The sequence below is a fragment of the Corticium candelabrum genome, chromosome 20 (genome assembly GCF_963422355.1).
Source record: "Corticium candelabrum chromosome 20, ooCorCand1.1, whole genome shotgun sequence".
NCBI classification, from domain to species: Eukaryota; Metazoa; Porifera; class Homoscleromorpha; order Homosclerophorida; family Plakinidae; genus Corticium; species Corticium candelabrum.
In genome coordinates, this window is record NC_085104.1 from 2259947 (window position 1) to 2277446 (window position 17500).

General features: G+C 41.6%; 2 protein-coding genes across 2 annotated transcripts in view; both read left to right on the top strand.

The window, feature by feature from the left end:
• LOC134195628 (structural maintenance of chromosomes flexible hinge domain-containing protein 1-like) overlaps positions 1 to 11953 on the top strand; it is a 43801-nt gene extending 31848 nt beyond the window's left edge. Inside the window, exons 36-49 of the mRNA XM_062664682.1 lie at positions 1024 to 1082; positions 1148 to 1232; positions 1934 to 2342; positions 2509 to 2628; positions 4960 to 5045; positions 7357 to 7479; positions 7660 to 7761; positions 8509 to 8597; positions 8650 to 8759; positions 8824 to 8894; positions 10228 to 10291; positions 10346 to 10453; positions 11284 to 11345; positions 11404 to 11953. Of these exons, the coding sequence (XP_062520666.1) occupies positions 1024 to 1082; positions 1148 to 1232; positions 1934 to 2342; positions 2509 to 2628; positions 4960 to 5045; positions 7357 to 7479; positions 7660 to 7761; positions 8509 to 8597; positions 8650 to 8759; positions 8824 to 8894; positions 10228 to 10291; positions 10346 to 10453; positions 11284 to 11345; positions 11404 to 11745 (1830 nt within the window). The 3' untranslated portion in view covers positions 11746 to 11953. The remainder of the gene's footprint in view (positions 1 to 1023; positions 1083 to 1147; positions 1233 to 1933; positions 2343 to 2508; positions 2629 to 4959; positions 5046 to 7356; positions 7480 to 7659; positions 7762 to 8508; positions 8598 to 8649; positions 8760 to 8823; positions 8895 to 10227; positions 10292 to 10345; positions 10454 to 11283; positions 11346 to 11403) is intronic.
• Positions 11954 to 12661: 708 nt separating this feature from the next.
• The window catches only part of LOC134195306 (protein disulfide-isomerase A6 homolog), a 5817-nt gene continuing 978 nt past the window's right edge, over positions 12662 to 17500 (top strand). The window contains exons 1-12 of the mRNA XM_062664315.1: positions 12662 to 12745; positions 12808 to 12949; positions 13018 to 13075; positions 13482 to 13568; positions 15082 to 15240; positions 15418 to 15521; positions 15584 to 15704; positions 15829 to 15981; positions 16091 to 16172; positions 16746 to 16818; positions 16877 to 16949; positions 17007 to 17092. Coding sequence (XP_062520299.1) covers positions 12736 to 12745; positions 12808 to 12949; positions 13018 to 13075; positions 13482 to 13568; positions 15082 to 15240; positions 15418 to 15521; positions 15584 to 15704; positions 15829 to 15981; positions 16091 to 16172; positions 16746 to 16818; positions 16877 to 16949; positions 17007 to 17092 — 1148 coding nt within the window. The 5' untranslated portion in view covers positions 12662 to 12735. The remainder of the gene's footprint in view (positions 12746 to 12807; positions 12950 to 13017; positions 13076 to 13481; positions 13569 to 15081; positions 15241 to 15417; positions 15522 to 15583; positions 15705 to 15828; positions 15982 to 16090; positions 16173 to 16745; positions 16819 to 16876; positions 16950 to 17006; positions 17093 to 17500) is intronic.

Here is a 17500-nt window from a genome sequence, read left to right on the forward strand (position 1 = left end):
GGTGGCATCCATCATTCACTGGGACGTTTGTTACCATTTTGGGGTTCCAGTGGAGAGCAGATGGTACCGGCATCATCCTGATAGGCTTGTGGAGACGGATGACATTACTATGATGTGGGATACCACCATCCCCACTGCCAGGAAGATCAAAGCCAATCGTCCAGACATCTGTATCAGAAATAAGAAGACAAACACTTGTCTTCGTATTGATATTAGCTGTCCTGCTGATGGCAACATTGGCAAGAAACATGCTGAGAAGTTGGCGAAGTACAGCGACTTGCGAGTGGAGATAAGTCGCATGTGGCATTGTCGAACACTGGTGGTTCCGGTGGTCTTGGGAGTTTTGGGCATCGTGCATGCAGGTATTGCACGGTGGCTGGACATTATTCCAGGTCATCACAACCTGCAGCACTTACAGAAAACAGTGCTTCTGGGATTTACTCGGATCCTTCGTAAAGTCGTGTCTTCTTTCTAGACAGCCGTGATGGTCTAAGTACTTCTGAAACAGGGTTTGCTTCAATACTTGTAATAGACTTTACAAACCAGACTGATCTGGTTGAGCATGACGCTATATATATATATATATATATATATATATATATATATATATATATATATATATATATATATATAATAAATAAAAATAAAAATATGTATAACAAATAAATATATATATACATATATATATACATATATATATATATACATATATATATACATATATATATATATATATATATATATATATATATATATATATATATATATATATATATATACATATTTCTATTTTTCTATTTTTATTTGTTATTTATTATTTATTATATATAATAAATAGTTAATAAAAATAGTAATAAATAGAGAAATAAGAATAGACTAAAACAATTGAAAATATAAAATATATGTAATAAAAAATTATACGAAACATAAAAATAATAAACAGAAGAAATAGAAATATATAATTAAATATATTAACACAGAAAATATTATTAAACTCAAGTTGTTGACTTTCTCTTGGTTTAGGTTCATCTCATATCTCCTCCTAATGTAGGACCAGCCGGCAACGGTCTCTTCTATTTCCAGTTTGTTCTTTGTGTTGATACTTGGAAGAGTTGTCTGTGGTTATATCGACTCTGTGCTATTGTAGGAAGGTACGTGTACCTGAAAAAGCTGGCACGTACTCGGTCATGATCAACTACATATCGGCAGACACAAGGCTTACTAGTCCGATGGTAATTACTATTGTTACTAATATTGTTTATGGTAATAGTGTCTAGCTGGATGTCTGTTGCTAACAGGCAGTAATTGGTGTGTGTGTGTGTGTGTGTGTGTGTGTGTGTGTGTGTGTGTGTGTGTGTGTGTGTGTGTGTGTGTCACTGTGTGTGTGTGTGTGTCACTGTGTGTGTGTGTGTGTGTGTGTGTGTGTGTGTGTGTGTGTGTGTGTGTGTGTGTGTCACTGTGTCTGTGTCTGTGTCAATGTAGCTAATCTTAACGTTGAATTATTATTTAATTAATTATGGATATTATATCATTTAACAGATTAATTGTTATCTTAATTATTAATTATTATATTAATTATTAATTATCATATTAGAATTATTAATTATTGTATTTATTATTAATAATTATATTAATTAATTTATTATAATTAATTATAATTAAGGGATCTACTCGGATCCTTCGTAAAGTTGTGTCTTCTTTCTAGACAGCCGTGATGGTCTAAGTACTTCTGAAGCAGTGTTTGCTTCCGGTACTTGTAATAGACTTTACAAACCATTAATTTATTTATTATAAGGAATTGTAATTACTTAATTATGTATATTTGACTCGGTTCTTTTCCAAGTGTTTGTTGATTGATTTCTATGTTTATTTGTGTTCATATGTAGACAGTTGAGTTGTCCAATCATGTTGATACAGATATTACTGTTTCTAGTATGCTGTCAATGTTGTGCCTGCACTTCCCAATCGTCTAGTTCCTCTAAATCAACCACCAACTGCAACCGTCTCGAATCAGACACGAGCACAGAACCGACAATTGGTGAAGGCCATGGAACTACAACTACTTGACATCTATAATAACGTATGCACACAAGACGAGGCGACAGGCACAGTCGCAGTGACAGTCATCTCGACTCGAAACGTTGCGACTCCTCAGCTAGTCGGCGGTGTCTCTTCGACGTTTCGTCTTGTTAAGGGTATTTGTATGATCAATGAACTTTTGGTCAAAGAGAACTGTCCCGGTCAAGACGGAGAACAATATCTGCTAAGATTTGTAGTCAGTCTGCCAGCATTCCCGAATCTTTCCATTTCGCCGTTCGACTTTCAATTTTTGTTTTTTGACGGTTTGTGGCTTTATTGTGTGTGTGTGTGTGTGTGTGTGTGTGTGTGTGTGTGTGTGTGTGTGTGTGTGTGTGTGTGTGTGTGTGTGTGTGTGTCATTGTCTGTCTGTCTGTCAGTACATCCGTCTGTCTCTCTGTCTCTCTGTCTGTGATTGTGTTTGTATTGTAGATGTCAAGAAGCAACGAGAAATGGCTCAGTTGACTAGGCAAAGAGATCAACTGTCTGAGTTTTTGAGGACGTGTTCGACGATGTTTCAGTCCTCATACCAAATCATCAATGAGTATGAAAGTATGTCCACGATCAAAGTATTTATAAAATCAAATTATAGTTGTTGTATCTTTAAATGTAATGTATAAATATTAAAATTTATTAACTATATATTTTTATTATATTTTCTGTCCTTCTAAACCTCTAATTACTGAACCATATTGTTGCTGTCTGAAGGTAGATCCCACGGAAATCCTCAACAGTATCTACTACTGGTAACCTTTGATAAATCATTCATTAGACATCCAGTTTTATTGAGAGATGTTGCATCAGGTACTTATATATATATATATATATATATATATATATATATATATATATATATATATATGGGTGTCACTCAAATATATATATATATATATATATGTTATTTTAATATATTTATAAATTATATTTTTAATAATAATATACACTGGAAAGTAGAGTTGGTCTTGATTGGGACCTGTAAATAAATGAGAAATTTATAATTAATTTTAGTATATTTATAAATTGAAAGTATATTTAAACTCAAATTATATTTATTATGCATTTAAAATATAATAAATAAATAAATATAGATAAATAAATAAATAATAATAGATAGTAATAAATGAAAAATGAGGAGAAATTTGAGGTTTGTGTGTGTACACACACACATGCGCGCGTGCACGCACACACACACACACGTGGATACATACACACTCTCTCTCTCTCTCTCTCTCTCTCACACACACACACACACACACACACACACACACACACACAGATATAATGACAAGATCCTAAATGTTTGTGCACCTACTACTTTCTCACGCTTAGCTCATTGTCGCTCGAATTCTCCAGACATGCTTACCGAATGAAAATGAACATAACAATGTCAGTTTTGATATGTGAGCCCCGTTTCGGTGATTGACCCTCGAGCGCTAAAGCTCTCGATTCTGTCCAACATCAATCTGATAATTTACTAAGCATGACATTCAAACTATACGCAAGGGAATAAACAGTTTTTCGCTTTCGCATAGCCGAAACAGGAGAAATAGAGCGTTTAATAGGACGTTGTAGGCAAATGTCACAATAGGTGACGTCACAATTTTTATATGCAAGGTTGCAATACGTGGTTTATCGCCACAATTTGCATGACAAACTGTGAGTGGAGCTTGTTGTTGCAATGTCGTGGTTTCCAACTGGGCACATGTTTAACCGTAAACAGTATCACTTTCTGTCGTTTAGTGAGATTTTGAGTTAGTGCTAGGCGGGGCTTGCTGATGGCAAAAATACTATATCATGCCTTATATCTACCTCAACAACTATCAGTTTTAGGGGCTAATAAGTGTTGATTTTACATAGGATATGTAAAAATACGCAACCCTAGCTGCACTTGTCTACTGTATATATGTTACCGGGGCAATGCCGAGTCGAGAAGCTAGTAATAATATAAAAATACTAAAGTTAATTTCTAAATATACTAAAACATATAATTCAGCTATGAGCCTATAAGAAAAGGGACTTTGTAAGAGTCATCAGACTTGGCGAGTAGCGTACTCTAAACGTATATAGAGCTGCACCGACTTCCGGTCTGGGGACTATGTGGCTGGCTGACTATGTCTGTCACGCTGCAGGAATGTGCCATGCCTCTTTTGTGTGGTCCAATTAGAAACAGTATTCCTCTATGTCGTACATGGTAACCAAAGACAATGGACAAACAGCCAATCGTATGCGTGAAACATTCATGAGAGAGTTTTCTTTCTAGAACAGTGCAATTCATGTTTGTGATTGGCAGATCTTGTCGAAAATATACAACAGAACTCACCTGTCTGCAACTGCTCATGCGAAATTGGTCACTTTCTTGGTTTTATGATATTTATACGGGAATCTAACATTACGTAACCATAAGAGATTTATGTTCTGTATACGATGACTCTACTTCGACTGAGGGTACAGACTGTTTACGATCATGCGAAACAACAGTTGCTACGTACGATTTTAGATAAATTTTACATGTAGCATGCACGTCTAGAAATATAAAATAGCGTGTCTAATGAATTCATAACTCTTCACGACAACTAAATCATATCGTATGTGGAACTTTGAAGGCTCGTAGCTGTGGAAGCGACGGTGTAAACACAGCTTCAATTACTAGTATATAAATATATTTATAAATAAATATAATATGATCAATTGAAAGTATAGGTATTTAAAATCAAATTAAAACTAATGGAATCTGAAGTCCCGTATGTAGTTTAAATTTTTGGTGGCTTAGTGTCGTAGTCTGTTGTAACAAATTATTACGGCACTGCCGCACCTAATAGTTGGGAAGTCTTGCATTTAAATGTTTTGTTCTGCTGTTATCGAATTGAATGATTTCTGTTTCAGGTAAAGTAAGGGAGTACGCTGCACAAGAACAGAGAATGCAGCAAGATCTACGACGGAGCAAGGTGCCTCCCGAATGCATAGCAACGGTAAGTTGTATGGTTGTTTCTTCGTTTCTTTCTGAATTAGCACAGAGGTAATACCACCAGTAATAAGTGATGTTGTATGCCGTATTTCTTCGAATAGAAGCCGCAGCTGAAGAAACTTGTTGAAAATAATTGAGACCGCACTAGTCTTCAAAGTTACTGGCCACACCTATATCACATGCTTTGATTGCGTCAATCTCATCCTGGTACACACACTCATCTATGAATTATAATATGCATTCGTGGTATTTACAGCTGAAACTGCTACGGTTGGCACCTTCAAAAGTGTCCAATTATGTCAACAGAAAGAAATGTGATGTTTAAGTATACCAATGTGTCACGGTGTGAAGTAGAGACTTAAAATAGAGGCCACCCTCGTGTACAAGCCGTCCTCGTTTAGGGGCTGCAGTTCCATAACCTTGTTGAAAATAGAGGCCATGGCCATTATTCGAAGGAATACAGTACTTAAAGAGTACTGTTAGCATTACTGTATGTTTTGTATGTAAAGTTGGGCTGTGACGTAGTGCTAGACACGTTCCCTCCATTTGGGTGGTTTGTGGCTACGACAAGATGTGGCCCCACATATTCTTGTTTTCTACCTTCTACTGTAAATCAAGATAATTCGCATTTAAAAGTTTCCTTTTTGCGTTTTGAACATTTTGTCAAATTTCTATTTTTGCCTATGTGAATTAGCAGTTTAGACTGCTGTACAGGGACTTCGATTTCCACTCATTGAGATGTCTGAGAGACGCGTGAAAATTTTTGTGGACATTGGTGTGTCATTTGCATCCTTCTCGTACAGCCGTAACAGTTAGAGAGTGTTGATTCGAGGCATAAAAATACGAAACCAAGTAGCCCCCAGAACCGAATAGTCACTGCATGTACAACTGTACTCTTACTGTGATTACTGGCAAGTAGCAGTTGTAACAGCAGAAAGCCAATACTGTCATACGCTTCTATAGAAACATGATCTCACTTCTTTGTCTTCATCATGTGACTGGTTCTGGGGTGTGAAATTTTGTACTGAAGGTTAATATCCCATGACGACAGGATGGGTGGTCAGTGGGGCTCCAATACTTGTGGTCAGTCACAAGCAATGTACACGTCAGGGGCGTACCCTTGCATGTTTCCACGTTACCCGAAAACCCCACCAAGAGGTGGGCGTCACCCTTGCTGTTATTGTAAGTGTCAAGGTTGGTACACGTTTTCTTTCTGCAAAAATTGACCTTGATGCTATAATTGATATATTTGCAAGTAAGCATCCGAGATGAATGGTGCTAAAGGATCCTTTTTTAGAGACGGTATTGTAGATTATCATATGAAGATTTGGTAGATTAAACTGATGCCATTGCAGCTGTAGCAGTCAGGCTTGGATTTAGATGTCAATGACCACTACCAGTAAGCTGCTTTGTGTTATTGATATTAATATTTATATTAATTTTGTTAATATTAACTTGTAAAACACTACTAAATATATCCTGGGTATGCCCCTGTAAGTGGCTTACTATAGCAAATCTGCAGCTGGATGGGAAGTGCAACACTTCCAAAAGTATTTTTGTTGGTTCTTAGATTAGCAATAGTGTTTGACTTTTTCGAATCATTATAATATTAGTAAACAGCAGCACTAGTTTTAGTGACATTTTATATCCATCATCAATTATATATCGCTATCATTTAATTTCACCGTTGTGTTAATTTTGCCTTTTTGAGGAAGTGGTGAAAATAGGCAAAATTTAATTGACTCTGAAATTTCTTGATTTACCCAATTTTCCATATTTAATTTAAAACACAGAAGAACATATGTCTGGACAGCATTTCATTACACAGTTAGATATGCAACTAGTCACCAATTTTTTGAGACTGTACGCTCACCTTTGCTCTTGGCATTCAAATGATCAGACATGCCCGGTGGTTTCAAACCTGGTGGTTTTTGGTTATGCTGGAACCAGTGTGAGTATGCTTCTGGTAATAGTGGCAGCCATTAGTGAATCTCACTAGTGGTTATTGGATTTATTTTCAGTTGATAGTGAAGACTTTGTGAGCATGAGCGAGTTGTGTGTGTGTGCGTGTGTGTGTGTGTGTGTGTGTGTGTGTGTGTGTGTGTGTGTGTGTGTGTGTGTGTGTGTGTGTATTGGTCTCTTTGCACATAAACAAGCACACAAGCGATGGTTAAATTCTAATCAGTAGAGAAGTCGTGAACTCGTACACGAGTAGCGGACAATGTAATGTGTGTGTGTGTGTGTGTGTGTGTGTGTGTGTGTGTGTGTGTGTGTGTGTGCGTGCACGCACACACTGTATATCATTGTGTGCGTAGGTGGATGCCGTTGAAGACTACATTGGTAAGTGTACGATCGAGAAAGAGAAACTGGCTCAGGCTCCTCGGCGTCAATGCCTTCTTCCAGCTGTCGGAGGACACGACCCAGAGATTTTAGGAAAGGTAACTTGATGTGTAGTCATCGAGTTGTTGTGAAGTCGCTTTCTTTACTTCTCGTGTCAATAGAAGTAAACTGCCTTTGTGTTCAGTTTTTGTTGATCCACTTGTTTGTTTGTCATTTTTATGTTTTGTGTGACTGTCTTTGGTTGTCTGCCAGTTATATGTACAGCTGTTTCTATACAGATTGCTCATTTAGCACAAGTAGTGGATGACGACATAGCGAGAGTGCTGTCGTGGCATATGGCCAGTGATATGGACTGCGTAGTAACCATGACGACAGCAAAGGTAATCGTGTGTTTGTTTGTTTGTTTGTTTGTGTGTCACTGTGTCTGTCTGTCTGTCAATGGTATTATATTTTCATAAATCAGAACTATTACAGACTAAATCAAGCTAAGCAAAGCACGATACACTACATTACAATGACAACTAAAAAACAAAAAAACTGAACAGTGTGTGTCTGTCTTCTGGATAACGTGGATGGACATCACAACGTGCATGGCCACCATAGAAGACGCCTAGCGCTGACGCGAGGTAAAGTTGCGTACAATCCATGATGACGATGTTGATACAGAGGAGTAGACAATATGGGTAGAGGAAGACATCACAACGTGCATGGCCACCATCTGTGAACGATGACTTGGACGATGACTTGAAAACTCTTCTCCTTGATCCTTGAGACGAACAGACTAGAAATGTGTGGTCCGCCACTCTTTATCCGGGATATGTCTGTCTGTCTGTCTGTCTGCCTGTCTGTCTGTCAATACATATATTTTCAAACATTGAACTATTATACACCATCTAAGCAAAGCGACTAAATACTACCCAAGCCTGTCTGTCTGTCTGTCTGTCTGTCTGTCTGTCTGTCTGTCTGTCTGTCTGTCTGTCTGTCTGTTTGTCTATCTGTCTGTGTGTGTGTTTGTGTCTCTCTTTGTCTGTGTGTGTGTGTGTGTGTGTGTGTGTGTGTGTGTGTGTGTGTGTGTGTGTGTTTGTTATGTAATCGATTCTCACCAACAGACAAACGGTTCGTTATAGGCAAAGGAAGTCTACCGTCAATCTCATGGCAACCAGCAAGTGCTTCCCCTCGATGGTATATACAGACGGAATCTTCCCGACTGGAACAGGTGAGATTTGGTGTACAGATGCTTGATGGTTAGGATGTGATATCTTGTGTAGGCCGCTGCCTCATCTGAAGGGAGGATCGAGATCGAGACCAACTGCTGGGAATCCTGTTTATGCTAGAGATCTGCTTGTGTTTACTCGTGATCCTGATAATTGCAAAATCGGTAGGAGTTGATGGTTTGTGTTGCTTGCTGCATGATGATTAGCTGGGTTGGTGTGTTGGGTTAGTGATTGGAATGTTGCTGGGAGAAACAATCATTATTGATACTTTAGAAGAAGCTACGTCTTACAGGCAAGAAGTAAGTGTCTTACATTACTGTCTTAATCGCTTTGTTAACCATACAATAATGTAGATTGAACAGTCATTTTGTTATAAACAGAAGTTTGCTGTAGTGAACATGGAGATAGACACACACACACACACACACACACACACACACACACACACACACACACACACACACACACACACACACACACACACACACACACACACACACACACACACACACACACACACACACACACACACACACACACACACACACACACACACACACACACACACACACACACACACACACACCACACACACACACACACACACACACCACACACACACACACACACACACACACACACACACACACACACACACACACACACAGGCAGACACACAGAAAGACACAGACAGGCACAGGGAACAGACAAGCACACAGGCACACAGACAGGCAGACAGGTAGACAAACGCACAGACAGATAGACAGACGCACAGATAGGTAGACAGACACACAGACAGACGGACACACAGACAGACAGACAGATGGACACACAGACAGACAGACACACAGACAGACAGATACACAGACATACAGACAGATACACAGACATACAGACAGATAGACAGACACACAGACAGACAGACAGACAGACTCACAGACAAACAGACAGACTCACAGACAAACAGACAGACTCACAGACAAACAGACAGACAGACAGACGGATATACAGACAAAGAGGCAGACACACAGACAGACACACAAACACACACACACACACACACACACACACACACACACACACACACACACACACACACACACACACACACACAGATCTCACAGAGACGGATAAACAGATAGACACACACAGATAGACAGACACACAGACAAACAGACTTCAGCCACTACCTGGTACTGGAGGCTTTGCTTGTACACTGTAGTTTTAAGTGTAGTTCTCATTTTGTTTTACGCGAGTTTCAATTTTAACTTAGTTTAGTTGATGAACACTACTAGTAGTTGGACAGTACATAGTACTCTGCATTGCAAAATGTATCATAGATAAAAGTTTAAATATATGTGACAAACAGACAGACAGACAGACAGATACACAGACAAACAGACAGACAGACAGACAGACAGACAGACAGACAGATACACAGACAAACAGACAGACACACAGACAAACAGACAGACAGACACACATAGAGAAAGGCATTTCTCGCTCGATGTCATTGTAGTGACAAATTCAAAAATGGGTACAAAATCTTGTACAGTAAAGTCAGATAAAACTTCATGTGTTCTACAATTTTTGACGTGGTCAATCCTTTTGGTTATGTACGTTTTGTAACAGGTTGTAAAATTTACTCATTGTCCTACTATTCTTACTCGAATGGGAGACAGAATACGGAGCAATGGTATTACGTATTTTGTTGTTATGTGTGTTCAGTGTGTTTGATGTCTGTGTGTAGGGAAGTTTGGTGGTCTTCAAAATCGTGCTCCCACTTTGGACAGAATGCGTGGTGCTGTGTTTTCTGCTCCTCTGCCCCAAGCTTATACAACTATTTGTAAACAGATAGGTGAGAAAGTTGTCTGGGAGAATTTGCGTTATACAGATGCACGCACGCACGCACGCACACACACACACACACACACACACACACACACACACACACGCGCGCACACACGCACACACCACGTACATGCACACAGATGCGCACTGACTACTTCCATGGTTATCTTTAACTTAATGCACATGCAATGGTACAAACTTGCACAACTTTCTACTACATGATGTGCAATTCAGAGACAAGCCAGGCAGGCAGGCAGACAGACAAACAAACAGACAGATAGACTGACAGACATGCAGACAGACAGAGACAGACAGACAGACAGACAGACAGACAGACAGACAGACAAACACACAGGCCAACAGACACGCAGGCAAACAGACAGACAGACAGACAGACATCTAGACAAACACACACACAGACAGACAGATAGACACACATCTAGACAAACACACAGACAGACAGACAGACAGACACACAGACACACGGACAGACATGCAGATAGACAGACAGACAGACAGACAGACACTCTGGCAGACAGGCAGACGGACAGACACGCATACATACTCTGGACTTTGTAGTTTAGGATTTCTGTGGTGTGATGGAATGGATTGTTATCTGAGAGAAACGTACGCACGCACACACACACACACACACACACACACACACACACACACACACACACACACACACACACACACACACATGTTGGAGTAGTTACATGATACATACAGACGGACAGACACTCAGGTGAGCAGACAGACAGTCAAGCAGACGGACAGTTCACCAATTATTTTCCTTTACTACCTAACGTTGCTTTCCACTGCTTTTTTCGCTAGAAAAACTTCAAGCATACCAGCAAGTGCTTGTGAAACACAACACCGCCAAGCGAGAACTCAAGGTCAACCAAAAATCTTACAAAATCTTATCACCACTTTGAATCTTGTATCACTTTCTAGACTCAGAAGGAGCGCATGAATACAATCGAAATGTCCACAAAACGCGAAGACATGCGTAAAGCCGAAGAAAAACTGCAGGAAATTGACACCCAATTGGGTCTCCGGTCTTCAAACACCCACCCACAGCTCCATCCCTCTCCAATCAGCCAACCATCAGCCCAACTGACTCGGAGAACTCAAATTGTCGGAGAGAATACTGAGCCATCAGCCAAACGAATGAGGAACTCAGCATCGACTCGATCTTCATTGGAGGTTGTCTCTATTGAGGAGTCGGGCAGACGTCGATTGAGACAGACGACGTCATCGGGTGACACCCCAAAGAAGAGAGGTCGATATGCATAAGAACGTGAGATGAGAAGGTTGGCAGACATTTTTGGAGGCATTTTGGTAATGAGTGTGAGAGATAGAGCGGCGTGTGTTTATGAGTGCTTGACTATGCTTGTGATTGGGTCGTATTTTATTGGTGCCCATCGAGATTGTTGTGGACCCTTTCTGCACTGAAGTGCTCGACAACACATGTTGACAATTTTAAGTATCTAAGTATGCGTGTACATGACTTTCAGTTCCGGGTACTTTGGTTGTAACCATATTTGGTAATGCCCATTTTTGGTAATGCATATATCTGGTAATATTTGGTAGTGACCATAGAAGTGGTCATATTGACCATATTAGGTAGTGACCATATTGGTAGTGGCTATATTTGGTAGTGGCCATATTAGGTAGTGACCATATTTGGTAGTGACCATATTTGTAGTGACCATATTTGGTAGTGGTCATATTTGGTAGTGACCATATTTGGTAGTCGCCATGTTTCGTTGTAGGATGCGCTTTAGCCGACAAGAGCGCGCGACCTGGTCTGGAAGTACGAGGCTCGACGCAGCGGCTTTGCGCACTCTTGCTCGCATACTCGGCAACCTTCCGAGTCTGTATGGCACGCTTTTTGAATTCTTTAGTGGCGACCACTTGTGTTTGTAGCTGTCAAGCAATTTTTAAATTAATTAATTAAACAATTAGTAACATAATTTGACGAGGTCTGCTAGCCTATTACCCGAATGGGCCCCACGTCTAAATTCTACCCGTAAAGCTACGAAACCTTGATGTAGTTTCAATAAAATGTTAACTTAGCCCGATAATTGTCAAGGAAAGTGAATTTAGCGATACAGAATTTGTATAACGCGCGCTAAGTAAATCTCATATATGGTTTGCGTCGGTCTGGACACCAAGTCTTATTGTACCTTATATACGGGTAACTGCCGTTCAACCAATCAGCGTTCGTCACGTGGCGTTCTACACATTCTCTGTCTAGAAGTGAAGAAGTCGACAAGAACTGCAATGCAGTCCGGTAAGTTGCATGCAGCAGTAACAACGCGCATTACAATCTGCCTATCGCCTCGTCTCTCGCAGTTTTCATCCTCCTTTTCGTCGTCGGCCACGTGGCGGCGCTCTATTCACCGTCTGACGACGTTATCGACTTGAACGCGAACAACTTTGATAGCAAAGTCATTCAGAGCGACGACCTGTGGCTCGTTGAATTCTACGCGCCATGGCAAGTTGACTGAACGAGTGCTGCCGACACTCCAATCACGTGACAACGTCTTGATTTGTGTGTTGCAGGTGTGGACATTGTAAGTCTCTCGCTCCCGAGTGGAAGAAGGCGGCGACGGCGTTGAAGGTGAGTGAGGCACGTGGGTTGGGTGGTGGTGGGCGTGGCACGAGTTTGGTTTGGTGTGTGTGTGTGTGTGGGTGGGTGGGTGTGTGGGTGGGTGTGTGGGTGGGCGGGTGGGTGGGTGGGTAGGCGGGTGGGCGGGTGGGTAGGCGGGTGGGCGGGTGGGTAGGCGGGTGGGCGGGTGGGTGGGTGGGCGGGTGGGTGGGTGGGCGGGTGGGCGGGTGGGCGGGTGGGTGGGTGGGTGTGTGTGTGTGTGTGTGTGTGTGTGTGTGTGTGTCAGTGTGTGTGTGTGTGTGTGTGTGTCAGTGTGTGTATGCATGCGTATGTGTCAGTGTGTGTGTGTGTGTGTGTGTGTGTGTGTGTGCAGTATGCACTGAGCATGCGTGTGTAAGGTGTGTCTGTGTGTCTGTAGGGCATCGTGAAGGTGGGAGCTGTTGACGCTGACCAGCATCAGTCGTTGGGTGGACGCTATGGTGTTCGAGGATTTCCGACCATAAAGGTAGGTTGTCTACCTATTACACACCAGAATAATACAACTCTCAGAAACTTTCCTGAAATACTAAAAACCAGGCCCGTCAACAGCATTTAAAAATGGTCTGGCTTAATGCGCGCTAAGAGGGTGTCTTCTACTGTTATAGTATATTGCACAACTCCTTTTTGAATAGCTACTCTCGTTTACTAACAATACATCAATTTACTGTAATACGTGGCCATGCCGTGACGTTCTAGTCTTAGCTCTCCGGGCATCGTGAATAGCAATCGTGTTGAGATGCTATAATCTACTTTCGTTCAAACTATAAATATATTAGTTATTTAATCATAGAAGGTCCGGATCAATTGTACCGGTTCCTACGTTCCTGAAATATGTTTGCTGAGTATGGGAGTCCCGTAGTACGTCATGCATTTGTAAGATGCTAACACTTTTAGTCTACTGAAAGTCAGTCAGAGCAACCGGACGTATCCGAGATATTCTATTCGTTCAGATGGTATCGATGGAAGTTTTCATTGAGTGTTTGCGTGGTTTACCCTACGTTTGACAAGTCCAGTCAAATGACTACAAGGACCTAAAGATGTAAGAAAACACTTGAGACTACAGTGCGCAGCAACAACAAAAGCAAAACGTCGTCGTCGTCCATGTCTGTCTCGAGTATATTGTACACATGTGGTTACTTTGCAGCGCCTGACGACTGTCACAATATGTTTTTTGTACGATGCACACTCGTCAGACACAATACTGTGAGTGGTACAGCACCAGCGTCTTTGCTGATGCTCATGTGAGCATCCTTGTCAGCATCCAGGACGCTTGCAGTACGCTGTGCCAGCGTCGTACTGTGAACCGGGCTTACAAGGTCGTTGATGGACCACTTGGTCGTGACCTGTGGCATCACCCAAGAGCAGAGATTAACAAACCAATCATCTGACTAGCTGCTGCAGTATGACACTGATGCCAGAATATCTTGGCCTGTCCTTACCTGCTGGACAGCATTAGTGTTGGATCGAGAGAGTGATATACTAGCCAATTGCAAAGGCTAGTTTCACTTCGTGATTTTGCAAGCAGTTCTATGGTGAATGACAACGGCACTTATCAAGCCATGCCAAAGCCACGAACAGTCATAGTCACGTGACTGACTGTAGATGTTAGAATGAGTCAACTTGCTCTACCATCTTTTACCTTTGTAACGAATTACATTTGCTACTTTCCGACTAAGAAAGGTTGGAAGCTGAATCATAGACTTAGCAGTTGCTCGAGACATCGAGAGCGCACATCGAGAGCGCGGAAGCGGTCGGCCGTCAAGTGAAGCATGCGCATATAGTCTACCCTTGGAGTCCCGACATCACGTTACTGCACGACTAGCATTGATTCTTTAGTGATTCACACTTCGAATGAGGACTGGATCTTACGAGCGCGAGCATGATTGCACCCCTAGAAATGAACCCCCTGGTTTATTATGTTATGTAGTGCATGTTGTTGTGTGTATTAGTTTGGTTGTATAGTTGAGGTATCCTTTTAGGTGTTTGGTGTGAACAAGAATTTGCCCACTGATTACAACGGTCAACGAAGTGCAGCCAGCATTGTTGACACAGCGATAAACCAAGCTAAACAAATCGCAATGGCGAGACTGTCTGGAGGAGGAGGAAGCAGTGGAGGAAGTGGAGGATCTCGAAGTCAAGTAATTGTCATCCAATTTGTGTGTGTGTGTGTGTGTGTGTGTGTGTGTGTGTGTGTGTGTGTGTGTGTGTGTGTGTGTGTGTGTGTGTGTCACTGTGTGTGTGTCACTGTGTGTGTGTGTGTGTGTGTGTGTGTGTGTGTGTGTGTGTGTGTGTGTTCACATTGTTTTGTGCCACAGAAGACTGCAGATCCTCAAGATGTCGTCGAATTGACGGATAGCAATTTTGACAGTATGGTGCTCGACAGCACGGATCTGTGGCTGGTCGAGTTTTTTGCTCCGTGGTATGTACGTGTGTGAGTGACAGTAGTCGATGTGGGTTTAAGGGTTTGTGTGGTTACCGTAGGTGTGGTCATTGTAAGAACTTGGCTCCACATTGGGCAGAAGCGGCGACTGAATTGAAAGGGAGAGTGAAGCTTGGAGCTTTGGATGCAACAGTACACACGGTCGCTGCGGGCAAATTTAATGTAAGTTTGTATGAGGTTTAACGTCACACACACACACACACACACACACACACACACACACACACACACACACACACACACACACACATGTTCGCTGTAATGCAATTTTGTGTTTTTGTTTCAGGTTCGTGGTTATCCGACTATTAAGTTTTTTCCGGGTGGCAAAAAGGACATGAGCAGTGCTGAAGATTATGATGGGGGTAGAACCGCAAACGACATTGTGAAATGGGCAGAAGAGAAGTTAGCAGAATCGGCAGAACCTCCAGAAGTTATTGAGGTGTGTGTGTGTGTGTGTGTGTGTGTGTGTGTGTGTGTGTGTGTGTGTGTGTGTGTGTGTGTGTGTGTGTGTGACATTTGTATATATTTATTCCTTTCGTGTTCTGCAGTTGACCAATCAAGAGTCACTGGATGCATGCTTGGAGAAACAGTTGTGTCACATAGCGTTTCTTCCTGATATCTTGGATACAGGTTGGTGTACTTATTCGACTCAAGCAACCAATCAACGACCAGTTGTGCAGACAGGCAGACAGATGGACAGACAAATACACACACACACACACACACACACCACACACACACACACACACACACACACACACACACACACACACACAGAAGATAGACAGACACACGCACAGATGGACAGACAAATAGACAGACACACACAGATAGACAGACACACAGATGGACAGACGAATAGACAGATGGAGACACACACAGGTGGACAGACAAACACACACACACACAAACACACACACACACACACACGAGACAAATGGACAGATGGACACACACATACACAAAGACAGACAGACAGACACACAAATGGACAGACAAATACACACACACGAGACAAATGGACAGACAGAAGGACACACACACACACACACACACACACACACACACACACACACACACACACACACACACACACATACAACTGACAGACAGGTAGACAGACTATCAAGCAGCAGTCGACTCATACACTATTCACTATCATCAAATTCTCCCATTCACCATTTCGTTCCAATTACGTTCCAGGTGCTTCTGGTAGAAACGACTATCTTGCCGTCTTGGCCGACATGGCAGAGAAATACAAGAAACGACAATTTGCGTTAGCTCCCATCATCTCATTGATTTCAAACTGCTCATAATCGTCTTCATCTACTCAGGTATTTATGGTCGGCCGCCGGAGCTCAACAAAAACTAGAAGAAGCCGTTGAAGTCGGCGGCTTTGGATATCCAGTGAGTCTCATCTCGTGTTTTGTTCACGTCTATTGTTGATGAGATTTGTATGTACAGGCCATGGTGTCTATAAATTCTCGTAAAATGAAGTATGCAACACTGAGGGGTGCATTTAGTGCCGATGGAGTAAACGAGTATCTCAGGTTAGAATTGTTTGTCGAATAGGAAGGATAAGTCTTTGACTATGGAACAGGCCTCTTAGTAGCAACTAAATTAGTCACCATGGCAACTAAATTTTTCAGATGGCGACTAATCGGAAATTGTTAGTTGCCAGTGGCTAGTAGGTAGTACACCTAGCTAAAGGGCTCAGCCAATTGTAAGAAAGAAGTAGAAGCTGTCTTACAATTGGACTATTGCAGAGTTGTGCATTGTGTATACTTAGGCTGTACATGTGTTCTTTAGCACATTCAGGCCAAACTCATAGTTTAGTGTATTGTGAGGTGCATCCTTCCAATACAATAGTCTAGTGTATTGTGAGATGCATCCCTTCAATACAATAGTCTCGTGTATTGTGAGATGCACTTCTCCAATACAATAGTCCAAACCACAAC